This window comes from Parasteatoda tepidariorum, chromosome 3 (assembly GCF_043381705.1).
Source record: "Parasteatoda tepidariorum isolate YZ-2023 chromosome 3, CAS_Ptep_4.0, whole genome shotgun sequence".
In the NCBI taxonomy this organism is placed as follows: Eukaryota; Metazoa; Arthropoda; class Arachnida; order Araneae; family Theridiidae; genus Parasteatoda; species Parasteatoda tepidariorum.
Genome location: NC_092206.1, coordinates 49,421,389 through 49,440,475, shown reverse-complemented (window position 1 = coordinate 49,440,475; position 19,087 = coordinate 49,421,389). Strand labels below are relative to the sequence as shown.

The following is a 19,087-nucleotide window of genomic DNA, read 5'->3' as shown; positions in this document are numbered from 1 at the left end:
CAGTAATTGACAAAAAAAATTATAAAAAACTGAAATATGATAAAAATAATTCAAAATGAAAAAAAGTTAATTAAAAATATTTAAAAATTGAAGAAAAAAAAACTTTTAAGCACTCCAAAGCTATTTTAGATAGTACTACCAGTCCTAAGCCTTCAAAAGGTGCAAAGGGAAGTTAGTGCATAAATAATAATCATGTACACTAGATTTTAAACAGCTTTCCTATTATCCGAACTTCTCATTATCTGAACCATGTTCGGTCCTGAGCAGTTCGGATAATCGGCTCTCTACTGTATAAACAAATCAGATTGAAAATCTGAAAATACTGGTATGAATTATTCATTATGAAATATGCATTCAGTGACAAAACTTGGCCCATGGAGCTGGGATAACTCCTGGAGTTGGTGCCTTGTTTGGGGAGAGGGTTGAGTTTCGTGTCATTAAGATATTAAACAAGTCTCCTTTTTATTTTTTTCCAAGCTGACATGTATTTTTTCTAGGTTCTATTTTAAATAATTTTCATACTTATATTCATTTTGTAATTACACAGAGTCACCTTTGAACTAAAAATACTTAAACTTTTTTTTCAAATTAGGATACTTTTTTCTGGAAAATGTAAAGCTGTGATAAAAAAATGGACTTCTATTTAAGATTTTGAAGTTGTCAGCCTCTCTCAAAGGGGTGTGGTGAGGTTTGGCGTTGTCAAGTTTGGTATCATTGAATGTATCTTTTGAAAATATTTCATACCTGCATTTTTAGAATTAAATTATAGTTTTGTTATATTAATTAGTTTTGATTTACTGCAATACTTAATACTTAATGGAGCAGGGATGTTTAGAATTAAATTATAGTTTTATTACATTAATAAGTTTGGATTTACTGCAATACTTTATACTTAATGGAGCAAATTTTTTTTTTAGTATGCTATTGTTGAGTGGCTTCTCAATTATATGACTTCACAAGATCTTGATGCTAGCATTGTTGACTCGGAAGGAAATACAGCTTTACATTTAGCTTCAAAATATGGACACATAAATTGTGCTAAGGTAAAAACTGTGCTTTGAGAATTTGTAGTAGTGTTAAATTGGTGGTATGGTTTATGGTTAAGTTTTGAAGTAAAAAAGATAAGAATTTTTAATACTTCATTTAATAAAAAAATTTATGTTGTTGTTTCTTATAATTTCAGCCCTTACCAGAAACCTAATAATTCATGATTTTAAAATACTTGTCTTTACTTCATGAATTAAAATATAGTATTTGTTATTTAATAATAACACTAATTGTAAATTTTGATTGGAATGACTTCTTAAGTAGTAATTTCTAAATTAACTAGTTTTATGTGTAAATTTATCATGAAATCATTTTTCATTATCATTTTAGTTTTTGAAAACACATTTTTAGTAATTTTCTTTTTCAGTATTTTATTTCCCAAAACCTTATTTTCTTTTGCATAATTTGGATTAACACTTGATAAATATTTTAAACGTTGGGAATTTATTATTTTTTTTTAGTAAATTCATGGTTTTAAATACATTTTTATTGTGTTTACATTGGACCAACATAAGGAACTATATAGAGTTTTATTAATTTGTTATTGTAAAAGTAACATATTTGTTACATTATTTTAAAACTGAATTTCAATGTAGAAATTTTGTCAATTTTTATCTTTCAAATTATGTCTTGCACTTTAACTGTCCAGAATTTGTATTAAGATTCAACCATTGCAAAACAGTGTTAAGTTGCTGTCAATCCATTTTCATTCAAGAGTATGATACTTACATTTAACATGACAAGTTGTTTGTGGCTTCACAAATGATTTTAAATTTTAGATGAGAGAGTTTTTGTCCTTAGTAATCAAATTATTATTCTCACTGTAACATTTGAGCACTTTTCTATGCACTTTGTCAATACAATCGCTATAATGCGTTCTCAAAGTGACACCCAACTAATAAGAATAAATGGTGGTTCGATCGCTAATATGTGATTCAGACCACTATAAAATTTAAATCTTACCCCCCGGTTGAAAATTTCTTTCTTTTTTTCATATTTCAAGTAATATAAGAATAAATTATTAAAATAAATAAATAAATAAAAAGTCAATATTAAGTTAATAGTATACATATAAAATTAAAATTTATCATTCATGATTTTATATTTAAAGTACTATGCAATAAATATGAAAAACCTCTATTATTGTACTTGGTTTGTAACTAAATATTGTTACAAACCATGAAATTCATCCAATACTTTGTACGAAAACCGCTAAACATGAAAAACATTTTATTTAATACCTGACTGATATGAAAATTACATTTGATTTAAAGTGATTTTCAAAGCACTGACTTTGCTTTCTTGTTGATAAATATATTAAGCAAATTTAAAAAAAGAATTACACATTATTTGTACTACATTTTGATTCAACAATCTTTAATATTGAGTTTGACTTAGACTTTTACACGCTAGTGTATGTAACTTAGGTTTGATGTTAAATGATTTTTTAAAATTCAATTGTTAGCAAAAACCAATCATTTACACATCATACCTAATTTACTAATTATACCAACTAAAGTTTTTTATTTAATTTCTTCTACCTTCTAATCTCACTTTCACATTAAGACTTTCAGTTACTGAATTCAATCTCTAAATCTTTTATTTTATTTCATTAAGTAATGTAAATATCTTTAATTTATAATTTTTAATTATTTATCTTTTTGATTCTTGAATTTTTTAAAATACAATATGTTTTACTTTGTAGTCATTGATACTGCAAGTTGGTGGCCTGAAGACTAAAAATGAATGTGGATTGAAACCTTTAGATTTAGCAGTGAAACACTGTAGAATTGAGTGTGCCGATTTTCTGACTGCAATGGAGTCTTCTTTTAACTTAGCCTCCTTAAATATACGTCAAAATATTGACATTCAGCAGTAAGTCTATTCAATACTTCATTGTAATTTTAGTGGCAGATAAACCATTGTTCATAAAAGAAATGTTTTGTTTTTTTAATTACAAGTGCTATAAGATTAACCAAAAGATCTTTCATTTAAAGGATTATTCTGGATTTATTTTAGGGAAGAGCTAAGAACTCAAAAACTTGTAACTGACAAAAAGAAAAATAAATAATTGTATCTTATTTTGTCCATGCCTATTTTTTCACTTGTTAATAAATAAGGAAATAAAAAAGTACATAACTTGTATGTTTTTACACTTTTAAAGAATAATATTTTTTATTCTAGAAATAGATCTGTCATTTTGTCAAGATAATTGCATATCGTAATTTAACCCAATTTTGTGCAGTGTTTTCAAATGTATTAATTTTCAAAGTTACTGTAGTTGTGAGTGCCACCCTACTAGTTATTACTCTTTTACTCAGTGTTCATTTTATAAGCTATCTTCAGACAAAAATATCTGTTAAGAATTCAGAAAAAAAATATCTATTATAGAAAGTTTAAGTCAATTAAGTTTTGATCCAATGGGTTTTTATTTTTGCTAGTCTTAATAGTCTATTTAGCATAAAAATAAATATTTCAAATAAAAAAAATAAATTTTTAAAGCAAAATTAAAAGGTAAAAAAACATTTTTTTTTTGTTACTGCACTTGAAACATTAGGCAATTTTTGGATGCTGTTGAATAACTGATACCCTACTTGTCTCATGTAAATACAATATTTTATAAAGTTATCAGGACATTTAGGTTAGCCAAGCACAAGCAAAAAGTAACCAAGTATTTAAAATTTGTGCTAAAATAAAATTACCAAAATTCACTTATCATTTAATTATTGTATATATATATATATATAACAAANCATGATATATATATATATATATATATTATGTTGATGAATGTTATTTTATATTCTCCATGTTTAGTGACAGCTAGAAATGTCTCTTGAGACTAGTAAAAAGTCCAGAATCATTAAAGGATATCTTTTTAAGTCATTATGGATGAGTTGCAAGCAGTCCAAAATATGGTCTGTGGAAACATCTTCAGATGTTTATTTACTGCAAACAGGGAAAACCTTGTGTCCCTTGCAAAAGAAAATATACATTGATGAATGTTTTTGTTTTGGGTGATGGCTATCTTGTTTTGGTGACTTACGTTGCCAAAAAAAAAAGTAAATAAATAAAAGGTTTTTGATAATTGTGCTTGGCAATCAAAAAGTATCAAACGGCCTAACATTGCAATTGCAACAACTTTTTATGTTGAAAATGAAAATAAAAAAAAATTCCAAGAAGATTCTCACTTTTGATTTTATTCTAAAATTGGATGATTGATTAAGCTGTATGAAATTATATTTTAAACTTCATAGCTTAGATATACTAAAATTTGCTGTTTAGCTTGATCATATTTATTAAAAATACTAGAAAAATTGCACTCAATTTTGCTAAATTAACTTCAGAAAAAAATAACTAAATTTTAATAATGAAAAAATAAGTAAATAAAAAAATGAGAATTTCGCCTATGTTGCAGTACTTTATTTTCTACATTTGTTGCAGCTAAATTGTATAACTTTTAATAATGTGCTGTATTTTTTATTTGCTAAATGTGGTATATTTTTCCGAATTTAAATCTATTTTTTTGCTGCAGTAGTTATCAAAAGTTAGTTTTGTTAGATTTTTTTCCTTTTTTCTGTTACTTAGTTTATTTGTATTAATTATTTTCAAATATTTTTTCAGCCTTCAAAAAGAAAATGCTGAAATAAAGAACTACTTCAAAGAGGTGATTATATTACAATATTTCATTACCTATACTGACTTTTATGTATGGTATTTTTAAAAGAGGGAGTTATTTTTTCTTCTTAATACTTCCTGGTTCCTTCTTAGTACTATTTGTTCTTTAGTGTTGCTATATTTGGCAATTTATGCATTGTCAAATCAAGAATGTCAAAACAAGAATTTCTATGCAAATGATGCATTCAAAATTTATTGATCATTACAAATTAAAGTTAATACACTTTGATAAAATAAAAATAAATATTAAACTAACGGTGACTTTCAAACAGAAATTCACTTGAATGAGTTTCCAATATTTCTTTGTGCTTACTTTTATATTGAAAACACTATTCTTAATGAAATGTTTATTTTTACTTTGTTTTTTATTACCTTACTTTATTTTTTACTTTCTTCTATATTGTTCTTTCAGCTTTAAAATTTCTATCTTTAACTTTCAGCTCCTTACTTTTACAAAGCATTTGCAACATAGGCAAAAGGAACTGGTACAGTTATTTAAGAATGTTGGCAATTCTCAGATTGATCCTGGGAGTAATGAGAGGTAAAAAGAAATTTTTTTAATTAATTTTTTTAGTAATTACTGGTTTTAGGACCCAGAAAAATGCCCCAATTATCTTGCCTCATTTCTTCTTTTTATGGTAGCAGTTTGTATCAGTGTACAATTCATTTTCTGGAGTATATAATGTACCATGGCTCTCAAAATTTTAAGTAAATTACACTAAAAAAGAATTTTGAAAGGCAGTTAATCTTCCCAGGTTTGAGTCAAATTTTTTTTAAAGACTTGAAATAGACCACAACCATCATGGTTGTCAGTTCACATTAGATAAACAAATTTTACAATGACTGGTATGATTCATTATACTAAAAATTTTAGAATATTATAAAATTTCAGAAATTTATAAAATTTCGAAATATATAGAATTTCAGATATATAGAATTTCAGAATTTATAATGACTGGAATTAACTGTAATTATGTGAAAACGTTACTAAATTTCTGAATTGACATTTTTAAATTGTCAAAGCAGGGAAATATGAAATATAATACTAAAATGATAATGAACATCATTAACAAATTTTTTTATCACCCTAAACAATGTATTAATTAGGAAAATAGGAAAAATTTAAAAAGTTTTAGATGGATTTACTTATGTAAGAATTGCATTAGTGTGCTAAACGCAAAATTCAATTCACACTTATATTTGACGTCATGTTTGAAAGGTTAGACAAGTTGTAAAAATCAGCATAAGTTGTTTTGTAGTTTTATAAGTTGTTAAAAAGATAAAGATAGATTGTAGAATTATTTTGGATTTCGATAATCGTGTTACTAAACTAGTAGAAGATAACCAAAACTTGGTAAATACTTAATTAAACATAAAATAAAATCGGTATTTTTTTAAAAAAAGAAAAAGAATTTATTTATTCCAGTGAATGAAAAAGTTATTTTCCAAGCATTTAACACATTGATAGTGTTGCCCTCTATCTAGCAAGAATCAGACTCATCTTCACAACTGTAAAAAAAAAAAAATTAAATTCTTGAAAGACATATTCTAAAAGGAGCTAAAGTACAAAACACTACTTTAAAAAATAAATAAATAAATAAAAGTTAACATACGATACAGGTAAAAAGAACTGAACAATAAAATGTAAAACAAAATTTGATTTATCAAGTAAAAAATAAAAACGCAACACAATAAATTTTGATTTATAACTGAAATGAGGTTTGCAATTTTTCAGTACAGCCACTTCTAGCTAATAAATAGATAGAATTAATAAATAGATAGAAGATAATGTTATTACAGGCTGAGTTATTAACTAATCTTGATCATGTTATTTCTTTAGTTTATTCACTTGTATTTTATTTTCAAAGAGCAAAATAACATGAAAATTTTTTCTGTATTCTTTTTTTTTCTTTATGATCCAAACTTTAAATACTATTGTTTTGAAGGTTGAATAATGCTGGGGTAAAATACCTAGAAGATTACTCTCAGTTATTAATATCAGTTATGGCAAATGAAGAAAATAGATTACTGATGGTTGAGAAGAGTTGGAAGAAAACAAGGAAGCAGATAAAATTATCTGATGGTAGAAAGAAACCTTTAGATATATTAAGGTAAGGTTAATTTTTTCTATTTGTTTATGTTTTCTTTGATTGTTTTGCAACTTATGCTCTAAATGTTTTTTAAAATTTTAGTAAACTATATGTGAAGCATTCACATTTATTTAAAAAGGAGATTATGTTTATGTATCTTAACATGACTTAAAATCCCTACAGCTTTATTAGATTCTTTCTTTGCTTTTAATTTGTACGAAATCATTAATTTCTTTGATGATATTTGGCCATTTGCTGTAATTTGGTGAAGTCATGGCAAAGATCTAGATGATTTATAAATTGTGGCTGAGCTGCCTTTTTTTAACATGTTAAATATATATCTATACACACACGGCAAAACCTCTTGGAAGAGACCACTCTCTGTTTCACAGTAAAATGGTCGTTGATGGAGGTTGATCGGGTCATTCTTAGGGGTTACCTCCATTGACTTCAAAATCTTATGAAAGGTGCTTGATTTTTTGCAAACAATTTAAATTTTAGTCAGTGTTGTTAAAAATGGTTTGACAATCAGTCAGATCTTCTTGTCTTAAGCATTTTCCTCACTCACCATTATGTAGAATTTAAGTTCAAGGTTGTTACTTTTCTATAGGAGTAAAAATAAAAATACAAGCAAAATGAAAACTAAAGATACGCATGTCAGCAAAATCGACATTTTGTCAGAAGACACACCGCCCTGCCAACATGCTGGAGCCTTTCTGCTGTCGGTGGTAAAATCAAAAACTGACAGTGCCCCGAGGCTCATAATGGAAAGTAGAATAAGACAATACTGCAATACCACAAAAATTGAAATAAAAAATGAAAACCTTCTGAAACTCATAACTACACTAAGACCAACAGGTCTACATATGAGAAACACAAAGAGGAAGTTACAGTTAGAAAAACCAAAATAATGTAAATTGTCAGATTCTCAAAACATTAAATTGAAATTAAATAATAACAGTGAACTGTTTACAAAATTAGCCATTTTGGAAATGCGTCCACCTATAGCTTGAAAGCTAACAATTATGCCCTTTTGTACATCAGGTAAATCACACTGTTTCTGCATTATGTCAGCATTGCAATGTTTCCAATTCCACCAGACACTCTTTATTAACGATCCATTGCGATGTGCTGCCACTTGCCTTTTGTGATTGGTTATCTCATGTTGACATTAAAAATAGGTCATGGTCACATAGTTAGGTGGTGACTGGACTGTGTATGATCATTATATATTAGGTTTTTTTTATTTCCAAAAAATAATTGTCTTTTTAGCTATGTATTATACAATTTGACAGAAATTTTAGTATTCCTTCATGCATCTAAGGTAAATTTAAATTATTAACTTTATTTGTCGATAATATGCCATAAAATTGTTCGCAAAGCTCATGAAAAATATTAAAGGCTTTATCATTCTATTCTTATTTGATTTTATTTCTGTTTCAACTAGATCACAATTTAGTCATGTGTTGGATAAATCAAACTGTCACAGTCCTCCAATTCCATCCACACCAGAAACTTCTGAAGATAGCTCAAACAGTGATAATGATGAAGATGCACAGAATCCATTATCTGATTTTTCTGCTCCCGATGTTGTGAATTCACTTTTTTCCCAACAAGAACCTGTACCTTTTTTAGATTCTAGACAGAACTGTCTAAGGAGTTCTGATCTAAAAAATTCCTCTGCCAAAGGCAAAGAATCAGCTGATGATTTTAAATCCCAGTCTCAGGTTAATGCAATGAAAATCAGCAGTTTATCCGGTGCTTCTAAATCCGTAATGAGTAACAGGGATGTTAATTTACGCATGTTTTTCAAGCAAAATCCCAATTTAAGGCAAAGTGGAGAAACATGTTCTGTTTTAGAAGTACTTGAACCTTCAAGCAGTGACAGTGAAGAATGCATTAGTCCTAATTTACCAGCAACTTATGCTTCAGATAAGGAAATAGAACAGAGTTCATCAAGCTCAGCAGTTGACACACTTAGTCCAGCAGGTCCTTCTTCCTCTGATTCAAAAGCTGGGAGTCGAAGTAGTAGTAATGGAAGTAGGAAGAATTCCTTTTTTCACCTTTCTGAAAATGTACAAAGTGATTCAAAATGTAATTCATCTGAAAAAAGTAAGCCAGATAAAGATTCTAGAAATGATTCTAATTCTGTTAATAATAAAACCTCCACACAAATGTGCAAAATCAACCTAATTTCTAATGAGCCTGATCTAATAAAAGGCACCCAAAAAAAGAAAATGCAATCACCTTTTCAAACTATGGATAGAGACAAGAAGTTTTCCAAAGATAATCCGTCAGATTTTTCTGCTGAAACTCCTAACATAAGCACAGACAGTGAAAGTCTAGAAGCTGATAGAAGCTTTTCTAGTATGGTAGAAACACCAGATTTAAATTCTTCGCCTCCCGATATATCAACCCCAAATACAGCCATTAAGAAGAAAAGTTTTCTCTTTAAATTTGCTTTGAGGGGTAAATGGCAATCAAAACCTTCTCCTCGTTCTCCAAAAAACGAAATTTCAGCAGAAGAATTTCGGGAAACTTACTCTAGATCTGTTTCTGTAGATAATATTCCTCCTACTAGTCAGGTTGTAGAAACTTCTGATTGTTCTCCCATAAAGAACTCTCCTTCAAAAAATGACTCTGATACTTTCCTCACTGATTTATTTAGTAAAGAAATACCCAGTGAGAGACCTAATGATTTTTCTATGTCACCATTATCTGATTTAACTCAAAGTAATCTAAATAGAAAGGGTTTGTTGCCACCCCGTAGAGATCCACCACCTGCTCCACCCATTGGCATTAGAGATGATGAACAATCTCAAGACCACTCTGATGATGATGTAAGCATACACATACAAAAATCGTCGGTATCTTCATGCATTGAGGGCTGCATCACACCATCTGAATCTCCACGAAATTCTTACATGGCTTCGAGAGCTTCAGATATCTGGAATTCTTCAGATTCAAAGACTCATTTCCGACCAGCTTCATCTGCATCACGTATAGACTCTCCTTCCAGAGGAGTAGAAAGCTATTCTCTTAACAAATCCTGTTCTGCATCTACTGAAATGCTCTCAGTATTAGATTCCTCAACAGCTGGTAGGCAGTCGCCAGCACCCAGTGAAGTTTCTAAGACAGAGAGTGCTTTATCACCTCCTAGTGATGTGTCTAAGACTGAAAGTGCTCGTTACCTCAGTCAACTGTGCAAAATTGAAGAGACTGGGCATTTAGCTGCAATGAAAGGGGCAAGTCTTCAGCGAAGTGATGAGCAAAATATCAAAGAAAATGCTGAAAGTGAGAGTGTTGATTTAAAGGTAATTATGACTATATTTTTAATTGTTATTAAGAGTGAAAGGTGCTTTCTTATTAATTCTTTCAAAATAATATTAATCATTTCATTATAACAGTTTTTTTAATTCCTTAAAAATTTATAGAAAATATTTAATATCAGCTAGCTCTACTGGATTAGTGCAAAAATGTAATACAAAATATTCCTTAAATTTTATTTTCTCGATATTGTCATTATTTGTTGTCAATGCTTTTGTTTTATAATATAAGTAGTCAAAATGAAAAGTGAATCAGCGTGGTAGTGTCTGAAATACAGCAGCAACACCATTTAGGGTTTGAAGCTGTATCAAGAAATTAACAATTTTCAAATAATGAATGATGTTGCGTAAAATAATCTTTGAACAAATGGTCAATCCCGCTTAATTAATTTCTCATTAAAAATGTATCTACGTTTTGTATTTGAGAAACAAAAAGATATCTTTCTTGAGACAGAATTAATCTCCTTTAGTGAAGAAAATGTTGAATTGATATATTTTATTATTACTAATTAATCTTTTCTTTCAGCCTAAAAAGAAATCTTCAAAGAGAATGAATTCCTCTAAGCCATGGTAAGTAGTTAATAATCAATAATTTCAAAAATTATTAATGAAAGATTATTAATAATAGATAATGAAATAACTGTAATTAAAAATATTTTCAAAATCTCATTTAATATTAGTGGATTTTTTGCTGAGGGAAAAATGAATAGATTTTTGTATTTAATTTACATGTTATTGCATTTGAATAGAGTCTGTAAAGTTCTGGAGTACTTTTGATGGTTGACTTGTCAAAAGTGCCCCATGACTTCCAAACACACTGTATTTTGTCTTAAATAATTATTCTAAGCTTTTAAATTACGATTACAGTGTTAAAGTTGTCTTGCTATAATTTAATTTAGTTTGCCTTTCTGTTATTTGAAATAGACTTAAACTTGTTACTTTGAAATTCTCATATGTTACAAACAGAATTTATTATTTCAAAAATAAAATAAAATAAATAAATAAATTTAAAAAAATAAATAATTAAAAAAAAAGGGAAGTGTAACTAAGTAATAAACTTTTTAATTGTCTTTACTAATCTAAAGGAAACTATTAGAATTGTGCTCAGAATTAAACTTACCATAATAACTATAATCTGTCAAGTCTATCTCTAGCCTTCTGTTAATTATATTTATATATTATTTATTTTATCTAACACCAATATTAATGTAGTTGTTGACATTTTCTGGAGTTTTCCTAAAATTTGAACACAGAATATTATGCATTACAAATGTTAATATTTTATAAAAGTATAAGATTGAGATAGTTTTCAGTTTCTAAAACTACATATTAATCAAAAATAGATAATTTTTTTACTCGTTTGTATTCAGAGGGTAATATTAGCTTCACATTAGAAGTTCTTCCTGATTAAATGTAAATTATTGTTTTTAACAAATATTCTATTTTCCTAATAACTGATAATGTTTGTATTATTAACTTTATTAAATAAAACTTTTTTAACTTATTGATCTTAATTTAATGGTAATTCAGTGAAATGAAGTAATTGCTTTCTGTTTAAGTATTAAAAGGATAGAAAAAATATTAGTCTCCATGGGTTGTTAGAAATATGAATTTTTGAAAGAATCTTATTGTTGTTCTAAGTATGTACTTTCTCTTTATTTGTTTAAAATTAAAATAATAACGAGATGCCTTTTTTGTACCAACCAGTTGATTGCTCTAAAGTATAATGTGTCAGACTTAAATATCTATCACTTACCTTATCGCCCTATCACTTACTTTATCATCTACCTTATTATTCATTACTAAACAAAATTTATTGTTTTTGTTTTGTTACCTTAAAATGGCCACATATTTTTGATGTGCTTGAAACATGTTGACTGTCCTTTCAATTTTTGAAGCGTATGAAGTTTTCTATCAGTTGATAATATCTTACCGCTTTAGTTTCTTGGGATTATTTATTTAACTATATCTATCACATAGTTATACATATTAATAGCTACGTTGCTTTTCAATACAAAAAAATTCTTTACTCTTTGTAGGTATGAATTTTCTGATGAAGAAGATGTAATTGTTCCTCAGCGTTATCAAGCAGTATCTGTTATTATGCGCAGTAGTTCTGAAGATGAAGAAGCTGTGACGGGATAATGTATGTTGAAATTGGGACAATCGATGGGAAAATTGATGAATCTTATAACTGAAAGTGAAGTAGTTGAACAAGCTTTTTCTGAAAACTACATTGTAAGCTAAATAAGTTATATTGTATTTTAATATTAATGAAACTATTATTTAGTTTTAAAAATTTTTTTCTATTAGAAATTCTTTAGATGCTTCTCCTCTAAAAATTTTTTACTCAATTTTCTTTTGGGCAGATTTATTTCATTATCAGTTTCTTCTTATAGTAATCAATAAGAAATAGAAAGTGATGAATTCTATGATTGAAAGTGATTTATAAAATTGGGAGGATTGATAAGAAAATTTGTTAGGATTAATTCAGTTATAGTGAAGAATTGTGATTCGATCCCCAAAGGTGGCTTGAAACCCACCTAGCTTCAGATTGATGGGGATCAGCTTGTTTAGGAGGTAAGGGTGGTAGCCTGTGCACAATGCTGATCACATTGCTATGATCATGACAATTGTCAAGGAATTATGGAGCCTTATCTGCCATGACCCTTAAGCAAACAGTGAGCTGTTGTGGTAATGCTTTTTTAGAGATCAACAAGTTTGTAAAATATCTCATGAGTTTGCTTTTTTTTTATTATTAAAGAAATTAATTTTAAACAGTCATTAAATTATTTGTATGAAGCATTGCAATTTAATATTGTTGAAAAACATGTTATGATTTTTTGAAAACTATATCAGAACATCAGCAAGCTGTTTCCTAAAAGTTTTCCTATGGAAAACTGCCTTTGTTTAAAGATTTGGTAGAATGAATTATTTTTTATTTTTCCATACTTACAGCTGGCCAAAACTGTGGTATGTTCTTTTAAAGTACAATTTCAAATGATATGTTTTATATAAACCTAAAAATTTAAGTTTTTAAAAATGATTCATGACTAAAAGAAAAAAACAGGTTCGTAGTTAGTTATTTTTTAGAAAAATGAGAATGAGGTTTATGATTTTTGTTCAGTTGAGTGCTTGTCAACTATTTTACTTAAGTTACTCAGGGAATATTCAATTGCTGTTGAATTTACTGCATTATTGTTATCCAGCAAATTTTTTCTACAGTTTGATGAAAAAAAAAGTTGCATTTAAGGTTTTAAATATTGTTGTAAAAGTACTTTATTTATCCCACCTAATCTGAAGACGGGTATTTTTTTACTGATCAATAACCTTTTGTAAATTATTTTATGTACAACATTTGTGTTTCTGTATAAATAAGTCATTTATGTATTTGATTTTATTGAAAAACAATGTTTTTCTTCAGTGCTTGAAACAAGAAATTTTATGTGTTTAATTTTTTTCCTCTTAAATATCGCAGAATTTCTTCACGATAGTTATTTCTTTAAAAAAAAATCATGAAAAACTTTCTTTATCAATAATTACCTATAACATGTATTAATTTAGCTTAGGTTCTATTTAAAACTTAATCTAAAAAGTTTACATTGTTATGTTAAAGTTTACATTACATATGGACATGCATATTTATAAATATCTGCACTTGGCATTCTTTTTTATAGTTACTTTTGCATTAGAATCCTGAAAAATTAATTACTTATGACTTGTTACCTTTTATTTAAAATAAGGATTTTTGTACAATTAAAAATTTTTATTTTTGAGATACATTAAATTAAAGATTCTTTTAACAGTGATTTTGCTGGATTTAGGAAAGTACAGGAAAATGTGACATGCTTTAGTGTGATCACTGTTTTAACTTCGTCAATAAATAAATGCTGTTTTAAATTTTTTCACATAAAGCTTTGCAGTAAATATCTAAAATATTTTGCTGCAAAATTTTTTTCTTCAAAGAAAGAGCATTTCATGTAATTGTAACATTTATTTATTATGAAGTTCACTATTTATAAATTTTGTTGATAAAATATTTAAACCAAATTTCATATATTTGTCATATACATCTTAATTTTTTGGAATTGATTCTACATTTACTTATATTGCTATATAAGTAAACTTTTACATGTGCATGAATGTCGTCAAAGTTCACATTATTTTTTGAAAAAGTTCTTACTTCCAAATGATTAAATAATTTCTTAAGTTTTTCTGAAGCTAAAAGATAGAATAAAATCAGTGCCAAAAATGAACATTTATATAGTTTTAGCTTGTTATAGAAATCCTAACTTATTCTCTGTTCACCAAAATTTGAGAGCAAAGCAACCTAACATTTGGCTGCTTTATACCAAGGTACAAACAGTACTAATTTGACTTGTGGTCAAAAAAAGAAAAAAAGGCTGAATTTGTAAGGAACCAGAAAAAATAGAAATAAGTAATGTTGTTGTTAAACCTCATACCTTTAAAGCATTTATGTGTACTTTTGCTCTGCTACAAGCTTAGTGTTGACATAGCTTAGTGTTTTGTTTATTTTCATACCCCTATTCATTTTTGATTTACACATATATCAGATGTTGAAATTATTATGTATGGGAAAAAAAGGTAACCAAATCAATAATATTGGAAAAAATCCATACACTGCAAAATCACAACTGTGTGAACAGCAGTTACATAATTTTTTTTATAATACATTTCTATTTAATAAAAAAAAACTCTAAAAATTATAATGGTTTGTCAGAAGTGCCTTTTATAAAATAACAATAACAAATAGAAATATTATATAAAACATTTTGGATTATTCATCTAACAAATGTACTTTGTTTTAACAACTTTCTCTGTTTTGAATACTGTTACAATATGTATTTATAATGTAAAATATTTTCTTATACTTCAAAAATTTATTTTTTAAAACATGTAAGCCTGTTTATTAAAAATTGGTATTATGTGTTGTAAGAAATGGGGTTTGTGCATTTATATATTGGTATGCAATTTTATATATATGGCAAAATTGTATTTTTTTTAAAAAGAGTAAGCTACGGAAAAAAATGCAATGATACAATCAAAAATTTGTTTCTGTGAATAAAAAATATTTTTTAACATTGACAATGAGCAGAATATTTTCTTATTTATATTGTATATATTTGCGTTAATATTATTATACATCGCTTATATTTCTTTTAATGTTTTACTATTACATCTTTGTGAAATGTATAGCTTGACAATCTATGTAATTCTGAAAAAAAAACATGACATTAAATTATTAATTTCTTCGTTATTATCTTCAATTATTTTCGCAGTCTGTTCTACCTGTAAATCATTTATATTTCTTATATCATTTTAATCACTTTGCAATATTTATGTGTCTTTCAAAATTTTTTCCCTCGCGAAACAATTATGCAGGGTATCCGCACATCTAGAAAGTCATGGATTTAGGTTGCTGAAAAATCAAATTTTTAAAATGGAATTTAAAAATACCTCCATCCCATTTCATGGTGTTCTGAATATCTGAATTTGTAACAAAACCCCCACTCACAGTTATATTTTATTAAAATATAAAATGTTTTTTAAAAGTTATGGTGTTCTTTCAAAAAATGAAAGAAAAAACATCATTTCTAGAGCAAATTATCTTTTAAACTTCTGTGATTTCAGAATTTTTGTTATTTATTATCAATTTAAAATTCTAGCTGAAGCAAGCCAGTCTAGTTTTTTTAAATTCCGAAATGAGAACAGAAAAATCGGGAGTATTTCTTTTCTTTTGGATGAACAAGAAAAGTATCTTTAGAATATAATTCTGCAGAAAAAATTATTTGCTTTTGTATTTTTTCAGCTTTTCTATTGTTTAACTCTTTTTTTATTAAATTAAAAATCTTTAAATATGACGATGCAGAGTATAACAGTTTTGGTTATACCTATCATTTCAATTTATGTTATTATAATGCTTTTTTAAATTTCTTGTTGTGTTTTTGTCGGAGAAAATAGTAACTTCAATAAGTCATGAAAAATTCTTGGAATTAGTCATGAAATTGAAAATCTAAAATGTAGGAGATACCCTGGTTATATTTTTTCCCAATCTGGTATAGTGGTATACCATTATTTTAGAGCAGTGCGAATACAGACCTATTCATTTTCTATTATTTTCTTCATAAATTAAAAAGAAATCTATAATTAGACTGAGAGGCTTAATTTTTCTTTATGATAAAGGAGCAATAATCACATTCACAATAATATTTTGATGTGATTGTCAAGTGAAGTTATAATTGAAAAAATTTTAGTGAAATCTTTTCTTTGTTAAAAGCAAGCTTTATTTAACAGGAGTACACAGAAAAATTAATATACAATGGAGAAGAGTTTCTGTTATCTATTGAAATAAGTAATTTGAGGTACTTACAATATGAATCTAATCCCCCAAGTCTAAGAAAATTAAAAAGAAAAGAATTATTTCAAAAAACACTTTATTGCATAATATTTACAACTAATAATCTTACCATGTACATATTACAACAATCTCTAGAAGAAATGCATATCTATTAACAATAAATCTCCTAAAGAAATCAAATATAATGCTGATCAATGTTATGGACAAAACCTTTTAATTTAACAATTATTTCAAAACTGAGAATCACAGCGAAAACGCATAATAAATATAATTTAATTTCACTCTTTACTTGTCTTGGTAACGCTTAGTTTTGTATCATCTTTGGTTGGGACTATTATTCGCCAGCCGAAAACAAGTCTGTCGAATCCACAAGTAAATAAGTTACGACCATCATCAGACCAGGCAACAGAACATACCATACGACGATGGCCCTAAAATATAAAATTATTTTGAAGCAATAATAAGAAAAATGTCTGAGAAAGAGCAATTGCGGGTAAGAAAATGAGTGTTTTGATTTTGTAAATTCTGCCAGCATTGATTTTTGAATTGTTTTTTTAAACAGACCTTTTAAATTGCTCAAAGAGCTAAAAAACATGCAATATTTCTAGATGGTGGATTTTGAGAGACATGGTAAAAAACTGAGTACTTTTGGAGATCATCTCAAAATATAATGTACAAGACTAGCTAGCTCTATTTATGAATCAAGTTTAATTTATAAATAAAAATAAGTCTCAATAATTCTTTTGTAAGAAATGGAAAAATAATGCATTTATATTGCAGATTGATAGCACTAGGTTACAATGAAATAGCTCAATATGGATAGCATGCTGAGAAAAATTGCGTTGCCTCGTTGCCGAGGTAATGTTTTATGAATTATTAACATGCTCTAATATAATGTTAATATAGTATATATATAGTAAAAGAGTGAAAGTCTGATTGGAGGCTCACTAATAACTCAAAAACGGGAGCACCAATTTGGAATTTTTTTTATTACAGTTAGTATATTTTAAGGGGTGATTTCTAAATAATCACCACTTTCCGACCGTGTATTTCAGGGGCAATACCCTAAACATGAAATTCCATTGTTGAAAACCATTGTAATAGATTAATCTTTTTTTAATATCTTTTTAATGGCTTCACCACGGCATAGTGTTTTTTTGTTAAAGGTTGCTAATAATTTCTTATATTATTTTGCGTATTTCCCTCTATAGTGAATATGCAAAATAATCTATTTTATTGAATGCGAAGTGCATTTGCCTCTTAGAAAAATCTGTTAAGAATAATTATAACATGGATGAATAAATAAAAACCCAAAAGTACTGATCAATTAGATTGATTAAAACATAGAGCACTTAATTTAAAATAATTACCTGTCTATTACTTCTGGGTAATCTTGCAAGACGCACTCCATTCAGATCAAAGAAACGAACATGTCTGTTATCATGTGGAATAGCAATTATGTGCTGATTAGACACATCTAATCTGTGAAAATAAATAATATTTAAAATGGTGGCCAAGAGAAATAAGTAATTATGAATGAAATACTAAAACCATGCTATCAAACAGTTTAAATTTAAAGCTTTAAATATTTTATAAAAAATTTCATTAAATCTTATTTTGATCACAGGCTTAACAACCATACGAAGATATTAACCTTCATCCAGTCAGATGGCTTGATGACTCAGAAAAGATTTAAATTGAACTATTTGGAAAAACCAAGCATATGACAGACTGTTGGAAGAAACTAGTTGGGACAACCCAGGCCTGCTGTGGGTTGTGGTGCCAAGAAGAAGGATTCATTGCATCATCAAATAGGATTTATGAGTATTTAACATTAGTCAGTGAAGAAGAAAAAAAAAATAGAAAGAAAACGTATGTTTAGTTAAGTTTTTTTTTAAAAATTCTTTAAGCATTGAACCTTTGGAGAAAATTGCTCTGTTACACACTACTTTCTCATTATGGTCAAAGGTCTAACAAGTCAACTAAAACCTTAAATATTACTTAACTAAATCTACTTAAAATGTATAAAATTACCTGTTAACCGGCGAGTCTAGCCTAATAGTTGTGAGAGGTGACCTCATATTTTTAAGATCCCAAACTTTAACTGTTCTGTCATCACTACCAGAAACAACCTTGTCACCACTAGCAAATGTAGCTGAAGTTACAGGGCTAAAGAATGGAATAGAAACATACATGATTTACATTGTTGGTTTGACCAATACTGTCTTTAATGAAAATTGCTTATTTAATTACAGGGATGAGAGTAGTCAGAAAGTAAAAAAGAGGAAATCCAAGAATGAATATATATATATATATAACGTCGTTGCCGAGTGGAAGGATTAAAACAGGTCATAGGTCGGGAAGGAGGGTACAAAATTTATTTATTAATTATTAGACAAGAGCAGTCATGAGAATGAGTAAAAGTGCACATGAAAAGTTGCGCTCCTTGGTTATATGTTAGGGAAAATCTTGCAAAGTAAAATCCGTAAAATGTCTTAATTTAGGGAAAGAGGGAAATCTTAGTAGTTGCTATTGGTTTATGAAATAGATCGAACGTTTCCCACACA

General features: G+C 27.7%; 2 protein-coding genes across 5 annotated transcripts in view; one reads left to right on the top strand and one right to left on the bottom strand.

The window, feature by feature from the left end:
• LOC107440564 (uncharacterized) overlaps positions 1-14,542 on the top strand; it is a 60,635-nt gene extending 46,093 nt beyond the window's left edge. For both annotated transcript variants that reach the window (XM_043050415.2, XM_043050413.2), the window contains 8 exons: positions 918-1,043; positions 2,753-2,922; positions 4,672-4,714; positions 5,166-5,266; positions 6,672-6,836; positions 8,263-10,129; positions 10,668-10,711; positions 12,181-14,542. In XM_043050415.2, coding sequence (XP_042906349.1) covers positions 918-1,043; positions 2,753-2,922; positions 4,672-4,714; positions 5,166-5,266; positions 6,672-6,836; positions 8,263-10,129; positions 10,668-10,711; positions 12,181-12,286 — 2,622 coding nt within the window. In that variant the 3' untranslated portion in view covers positions 12,287-14,542. The remainder of the gene's footprint in view (positions 1-917; positions 1,044-2,752; positions 2,923-4,671; positions 4,715-5,165; positions 5,267-6,671; positions 6,837-8,262; positions 10,130-10,667; positions 10,712-12,180) is intronic.
• A 2,037-nt stretch (positions 14,543-16,579) lies between these two features.
• LOC107440563 (WD repeat domain 37) overlaps positions 16,580-19,087 on the bottom strand; it is a 114,324-nt gene continuing 111,816 nt past the window's right edge. For all 3 annotated transcript variants that reach the window (XM_071178611.1, XM_071178612.1, XM_071178613.1), the window contains exons 11-13: positions 18,555-18,689; positions 17,891-18,002; positions 16,580-16,951 (exon numbers count right to left, since the gene is read on the bottom strand). In XM_071178611.1, coding sequence (XP_071034712.1) covers positions 16,799-16,951; positions 17,891-18,002; positions 18,555-18,689 — 400 coding nt within the window. In that variant the 3' untranslated portion in view covers positions 16,580-16,798. The remainder of the gene's footprint in view (positions 16,952-17,890; positions 18,003-18,554; positions 18,690-19,087) is intronic.